The sequence below is a fragment of the Sinocyclocheilus grahami genome, unplaced genomic scaffold (assembly GCF_001515645.1).
Source record: "Sinocyclocheilus grahami isolate Dianchi unplaced genomic scaffold, SAMN03320097.WGS_v1.1 scaffold126.1, whole genome shotgun sequence".
NCBI classification, from domain to species: Eukaryota; Metazoa; Chordata; class Actinopteri; order Cypriniformes; family Cyprinidae; genus Sinocyclocheilus; species Sinocyclocheilus grahami.
In genome coordinates this window covers 1197641-1216215 of record NW_015505305.1, presented here as the reverse complement: position 1 = coordinate 1216215, position 18575 = coordinate 1197641, and the positions used below count along the sequence as shown (strand labels likewise).

The 18575-nt window shown below is 36.7% G+C and overlaps 3 protein-coding genes across 5 annotated transcripts in view; 1 reads left to right on the top strand and 2 right to left on the bottom strand.

The window, feature by feature from the left end:
* Window positions 1–944: 944 nt before the first annotated feature.
* Window positions 945–8699, top strand: LOC107590203 (uncharacterized protein CXorf23-like). 3 transcript variants are annotated; one of them, XM_016278842.1, is made up of 11 exons: window positions 945–1158; window positions 1995–2038; window positions 2137–2664; window positions 3005–3688; window positions 6789–6958; window positions 7063–7195; window positions 7383–7440; window positions 7522–7652; window positions 7812–7908; window positions 7989–8091; window positions 8446–8699. In XM_016278842.1, the coding sequence occupies exons 2-10, from the start codon at window positions 2001–2003 to the stop codon at window positions 8085–8087; spliced, it is 1938 nt and encodes a 645-aa protein (XP_016134328.1). In that variant the 5' UTR covers window positions 945–1158; window positions 1995–2000; the 3' UTR covers window positions 8088–8091; window positions 8446–8699. The 3 variants fall into 3 exon arrangements, with proteins under 3 accessions (XP_016134328.1, XP_016134330.1, XP_016134329.1); XM_016278844.1 differs by having other exon boundaries at window positions 7989–8095; XM_016278843.1 differs by having other exon boundaries at window positions 7989–8112.
* A 574-nt stretch (window positions 8700–9273) lies between these two features.
* Window positions 9274–14125, bottom strand: LOC107590204 (lipase member H-like). The gene is made up of 11 exons (XM_016278845.1): window positions 14062–14125; window positions 12078–12454; window positions 11877–11985; window positions 11663–11764; window positions 11407–11496; window positions 11034–11201; window positions 10306–10395; window positions 10271–10272; window positions 10109–10215; window positions 9833–10006; window positions 9274–9469 (listed from the first exon to the last, which is right to left on the bottom strand). Exons 1-11 carry the CDS (start codon window positions 14111–14113, stop codon window positions 9394–9396), a joined length of 1347 nt encoding a protein of 448 aa, XP_016134331.1. The 5' UTR covers window positions 14114–14125; the 3' UTR covers window positions 9274–9393.
* Window positions 14126–15763: 1638 nt separating this feature from the next.
* The window catches only part of LOC107590289 (erythrocyte band 7 integral membrane protein-like), an 18836-nt gene continuing 16024 nt past the window's right edge, over window positions 15764–18575 (bottom strand). The window contains exons 6-7 of the mRNA XM_016278999.1: window positions 18279–18413; window positions 15764–15952 (exon numbers count right to left, since the gene is read on the bottom strand). Of these exons, the coding sequence (XP_016134485.1) occupies window positions 15764–15952; window positions 18279–18413 (324 nt within the window). The remainder of the gene's footprint in view (window positions 15953–18278; window positions 18414–18575) is intronic.

The following is an 18575-nucleotide window of genomic DNA, read 5'->3' as shown; positions in this document are numbered from 1 at the left end:
TATATACATATAGGAAGAATAAACTGATAATAATTATAATTATGAGAATGATTCAGTATACCACACAGACAGACGTTGATTCGTGAGTGACAGGTTTTTAGCGTGATAAGTTATAACGTATCTGATTTTGAATGTAGTATGACTGTATATTCAAGTTAATCACAATGCCTAAATATAAGTTAAAGAGTGGGAGAGTGAGATGACACGAAGGCTCCATCACTGCAACTCCGAAATCAGAGCACATTTGAATTACTTAATCAAAACCGAAACTAAATATGTCGGTTTATACGGTCCTGTCTTTTATCTTATAAATGGTCCAGATTGATAAATCCTTGAAAACTGCTAGACTTGATTAGTTTTGACTGTGCAGAGCTCTGTATTATGTTCTACAATATGAACTTAACAAGAGGCTTCCTCTAGTTCTGTGTAAAATTATAGAGCGACACGAAGGTAAGCGCATTATTGTTGTTGTTGTTTTTTAAATTGTATTATAATTCAGTAGGCCTATGTATCAATGAATGACAGTTTTGACTGTCGTGGTGTGTGCATGAACGAGTGTGAAATACCTGCTAATTACGTTGCTTTTTCCAATCACTTATATTGGGCACTTTTTGCATTTAAATTGGATTATTCTTACTGCTGACATTGAAAATGATGCATTTCTTGATTGCCGTTTTGACAGTGTTTGCTTGCATATTTTATTCATGTTCGGTAGCCTAATTCTCTTTAATGTAGGCTATTTGCCCCGATTCGATACGTTATATTTATATTATTTTGTCATTATTATTTTGTTTTAAATAGTTAAAATGGCCCTTATCAACCTTGATTGACATATTCCATCACATTATTTTGACAATTAAAGTTTTGGGCGGGTTTTTGTGAGCTTTTGGGCTGGAAATCGTCCATCCAATCTGGCAACACTGCACGAGTCATTCGATGATACTCTTCCGGGTCAGTCTTGTGGATGGATCACTGGGTCAAGTTGGTCGTGTGTTAAAATACATATATCAACAATCCACCAATATTTGATTCATCGTACTATAGCTTTTTAATCTGTGGTGTAATTCATTGTGCGACAGTTTGTTCCTTCCTTTCTTTTGCGAAACTGGTATTTTGGTGGACGCATCGTCTAGCTGTGTGTGGAAGCCATTTCTCGGGGTATGTGAGGCTAATACTTACTAACGCTATTATAACATTATTCACTATTATTTTATTCTATAAATTGTTTATGTTCAGATGTGTTTCTCTTTTATTATGCCATACTCTAGCATCTTCATCGATCTCAGGTCATTTTGTGGTGCGCAGGCCTTTTAAATGGACCATTTGAGAAATGTCGAGGAATAATAATTAATAATGTAGTTAGTGTAATGAGTTACTGTTTCATTTGGAGTACATTTAAAATCTTATTTCTTTGTAAATGAGCATCAAGTGTCATACCTCGTTGAAGGATTGATAACATTTATTTTTCCTGTCATTGAAATCTGGGAATATTATAATTTTTTAAAACTCGATTTCCAGGCTTTTGTTTTATTAAAACCATGATTTAGATAGACACTAATAAGTGTAATAGTTTAAATGTATTAATTTCACAACTGTACATAAAAATGGACAATTGCCTCATAAATATTTATAATAATGATAATAAATCAAAATCATAAAAGCAATCATGAGCGATCAGAGAAGAAATAGAAAATCATGCAGATTCACTGGTCAAAATGTGTGGAAACGTCAAAATACTTTACAGATACGTTTGTTAAAACATATGATGACCACATCCAGTGCCTATTTCAGGTTTATAATTCATATAAACTTTGGTTTTATATTTAACAGGAAAATTAGGGTTTTTAAAAAGTGCCTGGGTATATGTAATATGCCATTTTGTGCTGTGGTACTTTGATGAAAAATTACTATGTTAAAACGTTGGTCAATTTTGAGAATGAAGACCTCGGTTGCATAAATCTGGTCTCATGGCTAACAGTTTCTTGTTTTTCAAGGAAACAATGTCACGTCCGCGTTCGAGATCTCCCTTGTATTCAAGGTATTTCATCTAAAGTAAAGTCGGTGTTACAAAAATCATTATTTTGTTGTTGCATTGCTGGTTATTAACAGCTTCTTGAACCTCTCGAATATCAACAGAATCCCAACTCTTCATGGGAGGAGAGCGGAAGGATTATTTGATAACCAGATACATTCATCGGTACAGTCTGATGCGTGGAGAAACCCTGAATATGTCAACAAAGTAGAAAATAGCACACACTGGAACAAAGATTCCTATCAAGGAGAACAACATGTCGACCACTGGGCCAATTTTATTGATGCAATAGAGCATGCTCAAAAAAGAGGGGCTTCACCTATGACCAGATACCACATGCAGGGAGATGAAGAAAGGCCGCCCCATTCTCCAAGGAGACTTCCTAGAGAAAGGCTACCTTCCCCTGATCACACACATTTTGGTGTTGAAGAGCGTTACAGGATGCCAACACCAGGCTGGAACAGGAATGAAGGCGTTGATAAGGAGCTCAATTCACAACACAACCACAGAGAATTGAGGGACAGGTCTTATCCAAGACATCCAGAAGGAAGAAGACACGACAGGATGGATTATGGATATCATAATGAAGAATATGGCGATCAATATAAAAAAAGGGGCTCCTTTGCAGAGAGGTACAAGAAGGCATTTCTTTCCCCGCTTCATACGTCTGACGTGGATGGAGAGGAACGAAGAAAAGAAGAAAGGATTCAGTCACTTTCTTTGATGGATAAATGTTTTTCTAATTGCATCTGTTACATTTTATCTCTTTAATTTTACATTTTAGTTAGTAATGTATTTAATAAATTAAATCTTTATTGTAACCCCTTTTGTTCTATGAGATTAGTCTCCGTTAACTGTCATCATCAGCAATTGTAATATGTAGATCCAGCTAATTGTACGCTAAAATCTTGCTAGCTATTATTGTAATTTCGTTCTAATCTTGGACACATGTTACTTGCTTTCTTAATACAGGTCATCAAAGTCAAATTATAGGGAGCATCACCCTCCTTCTGAAGGAAAGACAGAATTTGGTCTGCAGGATGAGTTTGTTGAGCATCACAGGGGCCTCAGCCCACGTCGTGCACCTGTCATTGTGGAACACGATCATGGAATCGCAAAGAAAGATTCAAGGAGCCGCGATCCCCCAAAAATGAGTGGCAATCTAAGGAGCAGAGATCCACCTAGAACAAGTGAAACCCAGAGGAATCGTGATCAAGATAGAAGAGACCAAGGCTATCATACGCATACTTTACAAGATAGACATGGTGGGCGACTAAATAGTAACCCCCAAGAGGAATCAAGAAAGAACTACTCTTCTTATGGAAGAGAAACTCAAGGAAGAGAGCGCTCAAGACACATGGATCAGTCTAGAATGGAGTCACATTCAAGAGACTCAGAAGCACGGAGGGAAATGGATTTGAGGGATGTGAACAATGTTGACTTGAGGAACAGAAATAGAGAATCTATCCATGATTGGGAGGAAGAGAGATCACAAAGGAATCATGGGAAAATGATGGGACAAGGGGTGGTTCGCCAAAGAGCTCAGTATCACAGGAAGCCAAACACTAATGTTGGTTCTGCGCCTAGAATGGATTTCAGTGAACAGGAGACCCTCAAGATCAAGGTGGACATGAGTCGACCCGTCAGGCAAAGCAGGTATAGTATCTTTGTCGTACCACTTTTGGTTAGGGTCAAAAGTTCATGCCTCTTTTCTGTGTCCACTGTCCTTACACCATGAAGACCTGAAGAACAACGGTCTACAGATTGTGAACATCAAGAAGATTCAATGGAAAGTGTGGGGTTGCATCCAGAAAACCGATGAATGGGCCATTTTGTGTCTTATTATCGTGTACATGGGTATTGAAGATCAAACCAAAATAAGATTACTGCAAGGATGGGCAAATTATACAACCATAAAGTTTTATAATCTTCATTCAAGGTTGCCAGGATATCCCGGACGGCCCTCTGAAGAGCTTTAAAAGGGAAATGATTTGTAAGGATACTTGGAAGTGTCACTGAAGTTATCTCTTGTGATTAATCCATCCTATTCAAACCAGGGAGTAATGGGATGAATTAAGGATTGAGCTAACATTTCTGAAGTATTCATCTTGTGCTGTTGTGTTGGCACACAAATGTACATGTCTCATTCAAGCAAATGTTTGGATGTGAAAGCTACCAATCGTTCAGTAATCAGGAACATGGACCACTTCAAGGCCCTGATGTGGGTAATGTATCCTAAAATGGCACCAAGGCCTGTCGAAGTTACACTGCTGGTGATCATTAACAAGAAAAGAGTTTCAGAAGGTATGTGAAGAAATTCGAAATGTACAAATCTCAGATTGCAGAAAAAGTTCAACATGCAAGATGCAGTGTGCCATTTCTTGACATCAATGCCAAAATGCTCGAGTGTCTTACATGTGGAAGTTTGTCCTATGGAGAAAATGTGATTTTTGGATTGCCTTTCATCTTCATTCCTTCTTTAAATGGAGGGACAGAATTACCAGTTTGTGAGTAAGTCCTGTTAAAAACACATTTCTCTGCCACTAATTCCTTCATATCAGTGGCTCATCAGATGTCTGAAACACTAGACTGGAATTACATGGATCTCAGCTTAATTTGGTTAAGGACCTGAGGATAATGTTCTCCACCAGTTAACACAGGCAAAAGAAAATCAGTCCATTTTTACATCCACTTTTCAGCTCTTCAAGATGATGTCTCCACCAAAATACCAGTGCCCCACAGGGTTTGAGCACTTCTGCTTTTAGAGCTGTATTGGCTGCAGGTAAGTCAGCAACCATACAATCAAATCAAAGTCGAGTAGGTATGCATAAGTTTTCCAGATGTCCACAGCATTCAGACTGTCACCCGCTGCAGATTTTTTTCCTTGTGGGAGAAGACGTATGGCCTTGTTTGAAGGGATTAAGATGAGGCTGAAAGGACAAATTGAATCATTTAATCTGGCACTGAAGCAAAATACTTCACACAACTTTCTGTCTTCAAGAAATGTCTCACATGTGTTTGACGTTCGCCAAGCTGATTATTTGTTTGTACTGTCCTATATAATGTGTATTTGTTGATTGGAAGAAACTGCATATACAGGATAATCTGAGGCAGATTTCCACAGACACAGATCTGACTATCACTAACCTGCATTTGATGATGACAACCTCATTCAGCAATCATCCATTCTGCATTGAGTGACTACTAGAACATGTGGATGGAGCAAAGAGACTTGGGCTGAAGAAGACACACCGTTGTGATGTTTCCATTGTACAGAACCAACAGCTATCAATTCACAATGAAGTGAGAAACCAAAGAAGCATAATCAAACTATTTTACTCAAATGGACATAGCAACAGGAATGTTTTGGAGCCTTTTTGTATCTACTCATTTGGCAGACACTTCTATCCCGAGTGATTTATCTGTACAGTGCCTTCAATATCTACAATTTGTGATCCTTGCCAAACAAACCAATGACCTTGGTGTTGCTAGCACCATACATTACCAGATGACCTACAGGAACTGCATTTTGTTTACATATTTGGACTTTGGGTTAGAAATTCATCACGTTGTATCAATAAACAATGAGAACTCCGTAGACATGGCTGTGTCATGTGAAAGTAATTTGCAAGATTCAAGTTTGCAAGTTTCCTAAATGTGCATCTGTTACTTTAAAGTATTTTTTAAGGATATGGCAATGAAAGAAATGGAAGACCCAAAGAGGCAACTGCAAATTCGACAATAATACCTGTTCACACATGAATTTGTTTGAAGCAACTTCCCACAGACTTTTGATTTCATCCGCAAGACAGTATAGCAGCAAGATTTGGCATATGAAATTTACATAGCAATGATTACCAAGGAAAAGTCTGAGATCATCGCTGAAATTGGAGGGTGTATCGTTTTATTCTGCGAGAAGGGATCTGTGAAGACCACAACCCACTGGAGATCTTCAAAACTCTTCCAGCAGTTACCTAAAGTTGATACCATCGCTACCATAATTGAGTTTATTATGAAGTTCAATGCATCTAATGCTCATCTAAGATTGCTCAACTAAGCTCACCGATCAAGATTTTGCACTCCAAGAAAAAACACATTGAGATGTTTTGACTGATCTCTGTTCGTCACCATGTGTTGGCACTCTGGAGCAAATTAGTTTACTGAAGGATCTTCTGATGAATGGAAACACGCAATGACAGTGAGAGGAGAGGCATGAACTTGCCATAATTATTATGACCTGATATATTTGTTATGCATTGTTAAATTATTTATTTAGTGATAGAGTATTTAAATGAAGGTTGAGCTGACCAAAATGTGTTGTTTTTAGCACACCGCTCAAATTGAACTGAAATTACGATTTGTTATAACAACAATCCGAATAGTGTGTGCTTGCTTTTAATTTACTGGATCACAGTGAATCGTTCCAGTTGTTAAAGTCGTTTTCCAAAAAAGGAGACCACTTTTAATTTCACTGGAAGAGACATCTTAGATTAATATAAGTAGTGCTGGTAAATTTGTAGATAAAAGGGACTATATGACAGGTAAAAGGCCAATTGTTTTGCATTAAAATAAACATTGCAGTGTTTATGGTTAATATGAAACTTTTCTATGGAAGTTTTGTACCTGAGCTTTGTACCTGATTTTATTCCAATTTATATTTATTCATGAGTGTTCATCTGGTTAATGTAAAATTTGAAAGGAAAAGGAAAGCTGTAATGGGACCTTATATCTCTATATCATGTGACCTCTTGTTTAGTCATTTAGGATATTCTTCAGATAGGCAGTTATCACTGGACTTAGTCAATGTGGGTCGACAACGCCTTGATTTCCTTCCCATGCTGGAGCATTCTGGGACTTACAGGGAATCAGCAGTGCATTCTGGGACATTTGCCCAGGAGATCATCACCCTTGTGCATCAAGTTAAAGGTACCAATGGATTACCTTGGTAACATATTGTGTATCTTAGAAAGAGCTTATTTTACATGGCAAAGAGTTGATTTTGGTTAACCGTTTGCTTATTTGGTTTGCAGAAAATTATTTTAGGGGCCAAGGCATCACACTTAATGAACGATTTGCAATTGAACAGTATTATTCACTCCAAGATGAGTTTAAGGAGGAAGAAGAAGAGGAGGAAATGGGAAACGTGAGACCAGTCATGAATAGGTACACATGCCAATTATTTTGTTTTTAATCATTAGTGACGCTTGCAATGATTAGCATCGCTATTATTTTTTATTTAGGGTTAATATTTTTTATTTAGGATTAAAGATTTGATTACCCCCTAATCCTACATTTAAATCCTTCTCCAAACCGTATGCGAATCATGAAGATTCTTGGTCTTTTATTATAGGCAACACGGAATGCCTTCATCAGAAACTCAGATCTTCTGCAAGATCGGGCCGGATCCAGTAAGTTGATCTTTTTCAGCTCCATCAGTATCAAATCATTTTAAGTATGTTGGTTCAAATTGGGATTTTTTTTTCCCCTAGCTTCAGAGACGACAGCTTGTCCCTGACCCTGGTGACCTCAGGTATGACCTGGAGCGAAGAAGACAACAGCGACTGGAGGGTGTGAAGATCACCATTGCTGGGGGAAACTTTGCTCCAATGGCTCCTGAGGGGTATGGACTGAAAAGTGTTTTTGTTGGCCATGTCTTCAGACCAGCTTTTAATGTTATTGCTATGCATTCAGATGCTGCGCTAATATATCAATATTTTCAAAACTCTGTTTTGGCACCTGCATCTCTATAATGGTGGGAATTACTGTTGTCTTTCCAAAGTCAAGAGAGTGAACCTCCCTATATGAGTGAAGATGCTGAAGAAATGGATGAGAACTTTAGGTGGTTGGAACAAGACCGTGAGCGTCAAAGGCAGTGGGTGAGTTCTTGTTGATGTGAAACATTTCTATTTTTAAGAAAGTTTGATTGTTCATACGATGACTCTTTTTGATCCTTCAGGATGGTCCCCGTCAAAGAATGCCAGTACCTAACAGACAGAACTTCAGTCAGAGGGGGAATTTCAATCGCAATAGCAGACCACTGGGACAGAGGACTTGAAATAGTATGTAATAGTAGTAAATGTATTTACTATAATTTGCAAATAAATTCTTTAAAAATCCTACAATGTGATTTTCTGGATTTTTTTTTTCTCATTTTGTCTCTCATAGTTGAGGTATACCTATGATGAAAATTACAGGCCTCTCTCATCTTTTTAAGTGGGAGAACTTGCACAATTGGTGGCTGACTAAATACTTTTTTCCCCACTGTATATGTGTTCATATATATCTTCTTTTTTTTGACTGATCAATATACATTATTATACTTTTTTTTCTCTGACTTTCATACAGAAGTTTTTGATGTAGTGTACATTGGTCCTTTATTTTTTGTCCTCTTCATTTTGTATTTTTATCTGCAGGTGGCAGTGCATGAGGAGAAAGTCAACCATTCAAATCTGAGGTCACTTGTCAACAACAGTGTTTTTGTTGTTTCTGTTTTGATATTAGAACCACCAAGACCTTGATTCAAGGTCCACTGCTTCTCCACTTTGGTGAATCATTTTCATCCATTTTTGATTCACCCACTACCATTAGCTTGATTTAAGGAAACAGCTTTTTTATTATTATTTGAAGATGGAAACATAAAATAGGACACCTCATTGGGCAAGTTAAAGTGATAAAGATTAAGCATCACCTTGCCCTGCTCTCATCCTGAAAAATTGCTATTCTTTATTGTCAGTGAAGTAACTACAGTTTAGTTTTTGATTTGATAATCCACAATATTTACAAGGCACAAATTACAATTCATACTATATGTGAATTTAATTGCAAATTAAATGATGTATTTAAATTGCAATTTCATAGCAGTATTACAACACATGGTTAGTTTTGCTTTTATACTAAAATAGACGTTTTGTCGTACCTATGTATATGACAAAAAAATCATATTTGCTGTATCCTTCTGTGTAAACTAAAAGTAGAAATTGTTCTGTAAATAAAATCTATTTGTGCCAAAATGTTTTCAAATGAAGCTTCTGGTGTTTTCAGACCATGTCATTTATTTTACAAAACAAGAATGCAAAAGCTGTACGTGTAAAACATCTTTACAGTAGAATATTTGGTTTATACTGGTGATGATTAAGACCGACTATACAGGAACGATATAGATTGTTCCAACAGTTACGAGTCAGAATTTTATATAGTAAAACAGCACTTTAATTCTGTGCCTGGTATAACAATTTTATACTAGTGCAATCACAGTAGTAATCTCACAGAAAAGGCACTAAATGTTTTTAACTGTTTAGACCTCCTTAAAATGTCTGTTATAGTTCAGATGGGCATTTCAATTTGATTTCCTACAGATGAGATTAATCACAGGGCAACAGTTTGAAAGAGACCTCAGCATTCTCCTCCAAAATAATGTCATATCGACACATTAGTGGCCTGTTGGGAAAAGGAGCAGAAAGCACCATAATTAATTGACTGTTTTTGTTTAGCATGCATGACAGTTACACTACCATTCAAAAGATTCAGAAAGTTGTTTTTTTTTGTTTTTTTTTGAAAGAAGTGAAATTCAACTTTGCCAGCATGGGAATCATTTATAAAATATTTTAAAAATTAGTATTTTGTAATAATGTTTCACTGTATTTTACAGTATTTATGATCATATAAATGCAGCCTTGTTGAATGTAAAAGACTTCTTTCAAAAACATTATGGACCCTATACTTTTGAACAGCAGTGTATGTGTAATTCATTAGTTTAGATGCCTGTAACTCAGAAAAGCAATGTGTTGTGTAGTTACTCACCTGTTTTGATTTTCCAGTGGTGTTATTCGAATACGAAGCAGCCTTATCTTGTATCGAGGTCCAATCACATTCCCAGTGACAATCCGTAAAGAGATTTTCTGAATTGGATATAGATCCTCATCGAACTGCGCCAGGAGTCGAGTGGAGGTATACTGCTCAAACCTCAACAGCTTACTAAGCAGAAACATACAGAACTATCATTACATGATGACAAGTCAAGATGAATGGATCTATAATATATTGTTTTATATAAACTCATTATTGCAGTTTACATACTTATCTATCTGGGACTCTTTTACATTTTTGCCATTGTGCAGTCGGAGTATGACCACCCCCCAGCGCAGAAACTGGTTCCAGGTAACAAGGTCCACTCTGTAGCTTGTCTGTTAAAAGGAGAAATCAGAATATTGCACAAAATAATACCTTTGAGAAAACAACTTCTGCAATGAGTCGTTATAGTGCTGCTAACTCACTGCTGTAGGGGAGCTCTGCTGTAGTTGAGAAATGTGCTCTTGTTTGGCCCAACCTCAAGAGTATATCCCTCCACTGGCTCATGTCATAACCTGAAAAGATGAAGGTAATTTTACATTATAAACAGCTTTTCTGTTTGTATCACTCTGCTTGCTTTGCTGTGTTTGGTTAAATCTGTTTTGCAGGTTCAAAGTAATAAATCTTTTTGTAGTGTCACGTGATCCTTCAGAAGTTCTGAATGAAGCCCAAAAAGCATTTCTTATTGTCAGTGTTGAAAACAGTTGTGCTGCTTAATATTTTTGTGAAAATTAATAGGTTTCAAAAGAACAGTTTTTATTCTAAATAAAAGTACTCTTTTGATCAAATAATGTGTATTTCATAAAAGTATTAATTTCTTTTTTTCTTTTTTTATTAAACTGTGATTACAGCAGAGCTGACAAGCAGCTTACTTTTACAAGAAAGTACTACTTCAGTTTTTCTACTTAAAAACTTAATGTTTAATTCAGTGTGCTACTTGCCTTTTCTGTAATTAATTGTGACATTTACAAGTCAAAAATGTTTTCATCAGCAGAGCAGCAATAACTGGCAATATTGTGTCTAAAATGTAAGTTACTTACCCTGCATATTCATTTACTGAATTGTTGTTTAAAAGCAAAATCACACTTGCAATCTTTAATCAGTATTCATATTTGCATTTATTGTGGTTGATTACTAGATGTATTGCTTTTACCCAGAACAGGACAGGAAGCAGGCTTGAAGGTCTCACACTGCAAACACTGGCCACTAAGGAAGTCGCTGTATGAGGGACACGGATATGCCGTAAGTTTACAGGTGTGATTCAGAGCGCACAGGTACAGGAAAACAGACCTCTGATGATCACACACAAAATAAGATTTCCCTGTGGAGAAGAGAAGGAATGAGATTACATGTTAGCCCTGTTAACACAACCTTGTAATCAACTCAATCCCACTGTGAGAATTGCATAATTTAATTATGACAGAATCTAAATTACACAGCCAGCTTTTTGCATTTTGGGTTTATTTGGAGAGCATTCTGTATCTCAATTCTGACCTTTCCCAAATGTTTTATCTTAACTTACTGACCTGAGAAGATGGTCTTGGGACATCCAGGCTGATCTAATCCTCCATTGGCATAGAAATCAATATGACCATGGGTTCCTCTAAGGCCAAAGGCTGCCACAGGAAACAGTGTTTGAACGTGGAATTGTTAGGCTATGTTTGGCACACTACTATTTTAGTATTATTTTTGTAGAACATACTGTATGCATGGAATATTTGGATGACCTTCCACACTTATTCTGTGATTTCAGTAGTGTGTCTTCAAATGTATGATACTTACTATTCATATCTGTGTGCAGCACATCTACAAACTGGGCATCAGTTGGATCAAGGCGTTCCTCAGGGGGAGCACTGGCAAACATTGGCCCTGCTGGGTCCAGACCTACAGTAGAGTAAACCAGGTGAAACTTCTAGTAAACAATATTTATTGGATAAGATTAACTAACTGAAGATGTTACGACTGGTTTTGTTTCATTGGCTTTCCTGAATCTCACCTGTGATTCTGCCCACCCGTCCTCCCAGCATTGCACCAATGAACCCGGCCACATGTGCGCCCAGGCTGACTCCAATCAGATGGATGGAGTCAAGAGATGCTCCCTCTTTCTGAAAGTAACACAATATCGGTTAAATTGGCAGACATTACTGACCAAAGCTATTTCAGAGCTGAAACGCTAATGAAAGACCACTGACCCTACCTCCATACTCTCTATGAAGCCGGTGATGTTCATAGCCGTACCCCGTGTGTTGGCCACAGCTGTGAAGTAATTGAGATTGGCTGCCCCTCTGTTCCAATCTACTACCAGGATGTTCATGTCCTTCTGTGCTGCTAACAAGTGTACAATGTGGTTGATCCAGATAGGCGGTGCCCCCGTGGGCCGGTACCCGTGTATGACAAAGGTAGTGGGTCTTGTTACATTAAATAGGGGTTCTTGAGTGAATTTGTGGTGGGGGAGCTCCTGACCGCATTCGAGGTTTGCACTGGTGTAGAGCAGCAGACGCACGTACAGATAGGTCCCCATGAAAGACTCATGGAAATCCAGATCGGTGAAGTTGTCGCACTCACTGTCTTCACCTAACAACAGAAGACGCAGGCTTACTGGTCTGTATTTTGCTCTCTGTGTTTATGTGAACGAGATGAAGTTGTAAACTACTGAACCAAATAATTGTAATGGCTTGTTATACTTTTTTGTTACACTTAAATAACTTAAATGAAAATTTGAAATGTTGCTGTGGCAACTAACTATTAAATATAAAAAAATACTAAATGGTAAATATTAAAAAATACTAAAATAACACTGTGGCATTATTACATTTTTTATGTAAAAACACATTTTAAGGAAAAATTTACACAAAAAGAAGCTGATGTTTACAACAATACATTCATTTTGTTCAAACTAAAGACACAAATAAAAGTGCTTGGACACTTTCTGGTTGTGAGTTCATTTGGCTTTTAATGGGTAGGCTATTCAGTGCCTGACTAGAAATTATTTTTTATTTTTTATTTTAATCATGAAAATGTTAAGTGATGTCTACATATCACAAAATATTACCAGAACCAACATTTTCAAATTAAACATTTTCATATCTTTGTGTTCCTCATTTAGCCTTCGGTTAGCAAGCTAACAGCTTAGCCTGCTAGTTTAGCATGGTGCTAGTTGGATCTTTTGATTAGAACAATTTCAACATAACATGCTATTTGTAATCAGACATCAAGAAGGTTTTTAAAAATGTGAAGAAGTAAAAATGGCTCAGAAAAGTGTGAGAATAGTTCTAGCATCTAGCATGCAATGAAATTCATACACGTGTTCTGTGTTTTGCTCCCTGTAGTTTCAATGTAATGCCTAGTTGATCATTTAAAAAATATTCCCAGTTCAGCTTTTCTGGAAACTGGTGATAATTCATTTTGTTCTGTACATTTTGGAAAACCTCACAAAGGTTAACGTCATCTCTATTCTTGCCCTATACATGTTCCCCTGCCCCCTCCTCTTCCCCCAGTAGAAATATCTGAGATGATTACAGGTGTCAGTCACATGAGCTGCTGTATTTAACCCTCTTTCACGCTGATCTGTTACGTCTGCCATCTGCAAGCATTACTCATTACATACGTCACTGAAATAACATTGGTAAAAACAGGCTACAAATTAATCCTCAAGTCCTCGATCATTCACTGTCCTAGATACCAGAAAGAAATAATCAAAGTTAACCTCTTATTTTCCTCAGATTATTCTTCTGACCTAATCAAAACCCAGTTATGCTTCTACTTCACAACAATATGAACATGCACTTTTTGGAAACGTGAGAGGTATCCATTCTAGTAACAATGTAACATTTTTCATGGGAGACACTTGAAGTGTATTAAAATAGTTGAAATTTTGGAGCTATTCAATAGGCCATTGGGTCTTTCAGACCCCAAACACAACATAAAGGTTAATGTTGTTGCAGCTCATACTGTAACACAGCTGAACAGAATAAGTACAGAATGTTGAATCAGAAATGAAAAACTTCCCAGGTTAAATATGTCCATATAGTCAAGGCAAAAAAATTTTTTGCAAAAAAAAATTGTGAATCCTTCTCAAAAAAGAGAAATTTCCCAGAAACCCCAGATGATAAGTGTCAGTGATTCAAAATGTTAGCCAAATTAAATCAGTGTAATCTACTGGATAGAGTCCTGTCTCTTACCTTTACAAAGCATAAAGATGCTCAGCAAAATCAGGAAATGCCACAGGGACATGTCTGACAGGGGTAGACACAAGGAATAGCAAGAAAACTAAGAAACAACATTGGAGTGTCTGTAGTAAAGGAAAGAGCCCATGGAGGATGGGTTGTGGGTGGAGCGAAGGAGATTGAACGAGATCACACATGCTCACTGTGTGGTCAGTGGACAGTGTGATAAGTCAGCAGGCCAGCTTAGGACTTCCAGAAGAGTACAGAAAATCATGAAAAGAAGCATTTGGTAAACGACTTTAGAAATTGAAATTCTGTCATCATTTGCTCACCCCCATTTTGTTCCAAACCTGTATAACTTTCTTTCCTTGTTAGAATATACAAGATATTTTGAAGAATGTCTGAAGAGTTTTTTTTTGTCCATTTATTGAAAGTCAGTGAGGTCCAATGTTTGAACCTTAACATTCTTCAAAATATTTTCTTTTGTGTTCTGCAGAAGGAAGTCATACAGGTTTAAAATTACATCAGGGCAAATAAATGTGGACAAATGACAAAACTTTCATTTTTGGGTGATCAGTTCCTTGAATGTGTTTTGGACACTTCCAGTTTGTTTCTGCTTCTTCCAATGTCGGGGGTATTCAGTTGTTTTGTTTCGTATTAAAGGGCACAAGGTCACAGTGAAGTGGTTCTCCTTCCAAACCCAAAAGAGCCACATCAGCACAGATATTCAGTACATATCCTGTCAGCAAATACACACATGTAATTTTCATATTGCACCCATATAGTAGAGCATCACTGTAGGCTAAGAGCATATTTAGTCTCCAGAGAGAGGAAATGACCCAGGGTACAATTACTTTGCTTCCCTGCTGAGTGCCTTAAAATCTTGTTTCCTCTAAAATGATGTTATGTGTGAAATTAGCAATAAACCTATATCTTGTGGTCTCACCAACAAGCTTTACAGCATCTTTGCATTCCCTGCAGGTCCTGTTTATGTGAGTGTAGCAACAGAAATTACTGCAGTACAGAGGTAAGTTTCTTTGAAATTCTTTCTCAGTATGTAAATACATCTGCATGTATATTGGAGACAGCAGAAATGAGAGCATTATGACAGTGTGTCTTTGGGGTTCAGGGTCAGAACAGAAGCTGTTTTCGTCTATGTGAGGTTGAAACAGATTAGATGGCAGATTACAGTAACTCTTCTAAACTGTCCACCCATTCCTGCATCTGATGTAGTCAATCCTATTATGGGACTCACTGATCAGGGCTCATTGTACCCATTTTTTTCTGCATCAGGCCAACAGAATAACCGTTAGTCTTTTCTCATGACGGCGTTAAACAGTCATTCTGTCATGTATCTACATATAATCAGATTCTCTGTGTATATGTGTACTTGTTGTTAAAAGGCTATAGGCATACACAATGAGATTTAAATCAGTTTTATTCTTATACATGAAAGATTAGTTAAATGCATATAAAATAATCCAATCAGATCAGAGTAGAATATACCTTAGCCACGTTATTTGATAGATTTAATCATGTAATGCAAAAGAATATTTTGAACAATTTCATTTTTAAATATGTAAGACACATGATGCAAAATATCTAATATGAACAGAATATGTTTTGCTTATAGTTAAAACATAGAGGATTTTAAAAGAAAAGGCTGCAATGTCTGTACAGTGATAGTTGAACATTAATAGATTATTCCTATATAAGGTCACCTTTTCATGAAATTAGAAATGAGGTCAATAGGAAGAGGAAAGACAATAGTTGAGTTCCTTTCTGAAGCAATCTCAGTCAGTGTCTGCATATAGCGCAGCTGAAGAGCAGACGGAGACTCTGACATCACATTTGCCGCCTCCTTCAGAGCACGCGAGGCTTTCATTTCTCCCTCCGCTGCGATCACCTGTTCACGATAGATTAGAACACACTTAAATATGTTCATTTTACAAAGGCTACACTTCAGTGGTCAACCACTTTACCATGAATTCATTCATCATATAAACATAATCCCAATTCACAGTGTGGCCTCTGGCACACACCTTTAATTACTTGGAAATTTCCATTGAGCAAAGCCAGTTTGTTTTTCCTGCTCATTGTGCCATAGTGTGAGGACATAAAGACTCAGGTTTCCAGTCAACAATATGACTCACATTATTATAGTGTTCATTGAGAGAGCTCCTACTGTAGTTTAAGGGGAGGTCAGGTTAGCATCTCTGAACTATTGTATGGATGGATGGTTAAATTAATTTAAACAATAGATGAATGGCAGATGAATAAACTAAATCTATGACAGTTTTCTTTCATGTAGATTGATTTGTCAATTTAAAACACTGAAAGAAAATACAATTAAGGTCATACGTTTACATCTCAAGAGATAATGAAAAATAAGAGATAATGAAAAAAAAGATTATAAAAGTTTTAGTGCCCTGCTTAATAGATTTATTTCCCTAGAAAGAAAAACATTTAATTATTATATAATTATTAATAACATATAAATTCATTTGTTTAAATTAATTACCTCATTAATGAATTCATATACATAATGTCAATAATGTAACTATAGAAATTTTTATTTATGTTATAATTATATATAAGCAGTAGTGTAATGTAACGAAGTAATAATACTTTGTTACAGTACTTAAGTATTTTTTTGGGAGTATCTGTACTTTACTTGAGTTTTTATATTTCAGCCAACTTTTACTTTTACTCCACTACATTTCCCAATTAAAATGTATACCTTTACTCCAATACATTTCCCCGAAGCATATTCGTTACTTACTACAAAATAGTCAGAAGTCAGAAAAAGGCCACGGACTGCAGGAAAGCAGGTTTGACGAATCAGTGGTCTGGCGTTTAACTCCTAAAAACACCTTTGCTCATGTGCAAACAAGTGCGCGCACAACTGCGGATGATTCATTTTCCACTCAAGTCGAGTCTGGGGCGTGCGATATACAGTATATCTGCGATAATATGGTAAGTGTTGTTGTAATGATGTGCGATCTGACATTGTCAGGTAGGCTATACCTATCACCAAATCACACAGAGTGCAAGCACATTGATTTATTAGTCTATTAAAACTCAAAACTCCTATGCTTTTTATATTCATATAATTTATTATAGTTAACAATCTATATCACGCAAAGAGTACAGTTTTTCTGCAGATATTAGCATGAACACATTTAATAATCATTTTATACAAGTTCAGTAAAGCAATAAGTAACTTACATTTTAGAAATAATATTTCTTGTTTTTGCTAAATTTTGCCAACGAAAATAATTCCAAAGATCACAGCACTATTTTGCGTCTCTGAGCAATGGACGGTGTTTACTTATTGAATGAATCAGCTTTTTGAACGAATCGGTTGAATGAATGATTCAGTGATTCACTCATTAACACAGTCAAATGCTTTGTTCCTGAATGAATCAGTCGTTTGAATGAATCGGTTGAATCTCAACTCATTAACAGTCACTTGCTGCCACCTACTGGTGGTTTTAATTTCACATTTCTACAATTTTTTCATGTTTCATATATCAAATATCAGAATTCAAGGTTTATGTTTTTTACTTTCAATACTTAAGTACGTTTAAGATTAAAAAAATACTTTTTGTACTGAAGTACAATAAATATCACATATTTGACTTTTCCTCAAGTAATATTCTAAACGGTGAATTCAACTTCTACCAAAGTAATTTTCTGGTAAGATATCTGTACTTTTACAAGAGTATGGCTTTCAGGTACTTTACACCACTGTATATAAGTATAATTAAATTAATTAAATGTAACTATATATACACACAGTGAGCATACCCACAGAGAGAGAGAGAGAGAGATCCACAAAGATGAAATAACTAAATTTACAGTCACAAAATATATTGCAGAATCTGTAAGAGGTATCTAACTATATTGTGAGTGGTCAGTCATAAATAGCAATAACATAAAGCTAATGTCTTGACCTGCAGGTGCTTTACTTATCTGCAGGTCTTGTTTTTGAAACTGATTGGCTTAAGGGGGGTTACAGTTAATTTACACCCCTGACCGTATGTGAGGGGCTGCAGGTGTTAAACCACCAATCAGAACACATGTCTCCCCAGACTGACTGAGCACAAAGCTGCCAAGCTGATAAGACTAAACTTGGCAGGCTCTGCAGACAGTGTGTGAGTGTGTGTGTGTGTGTGTGTGTGTGTGTGACTGTGAAGCATGTGACAATCTTTCAGTGCTCAGACACCCACCTTGGCTCTGGCATCTCTGGTGGCCTCTGCCTCAGCTGCCATGGCTCTCTGCAAAGTGGTGGGCAGTTTGACATCTTTAAGCTCGACCCGTTCCACTTTGATACCCCAGTTCTTGGATGCAGCATACAGCACAGCCTGTCAGGCAAAGGATAAAACAATGAACAATTTATATTGAAGGTATTTATATGCTCCAATCCATACTCTTAAAAATAAAGATTCCAAAAATAAGGTTTAAGATTTAAAATAAGGTCTGCAGTGTAGCGTCTGGACCACTCCAACACACAATATATATTTTGT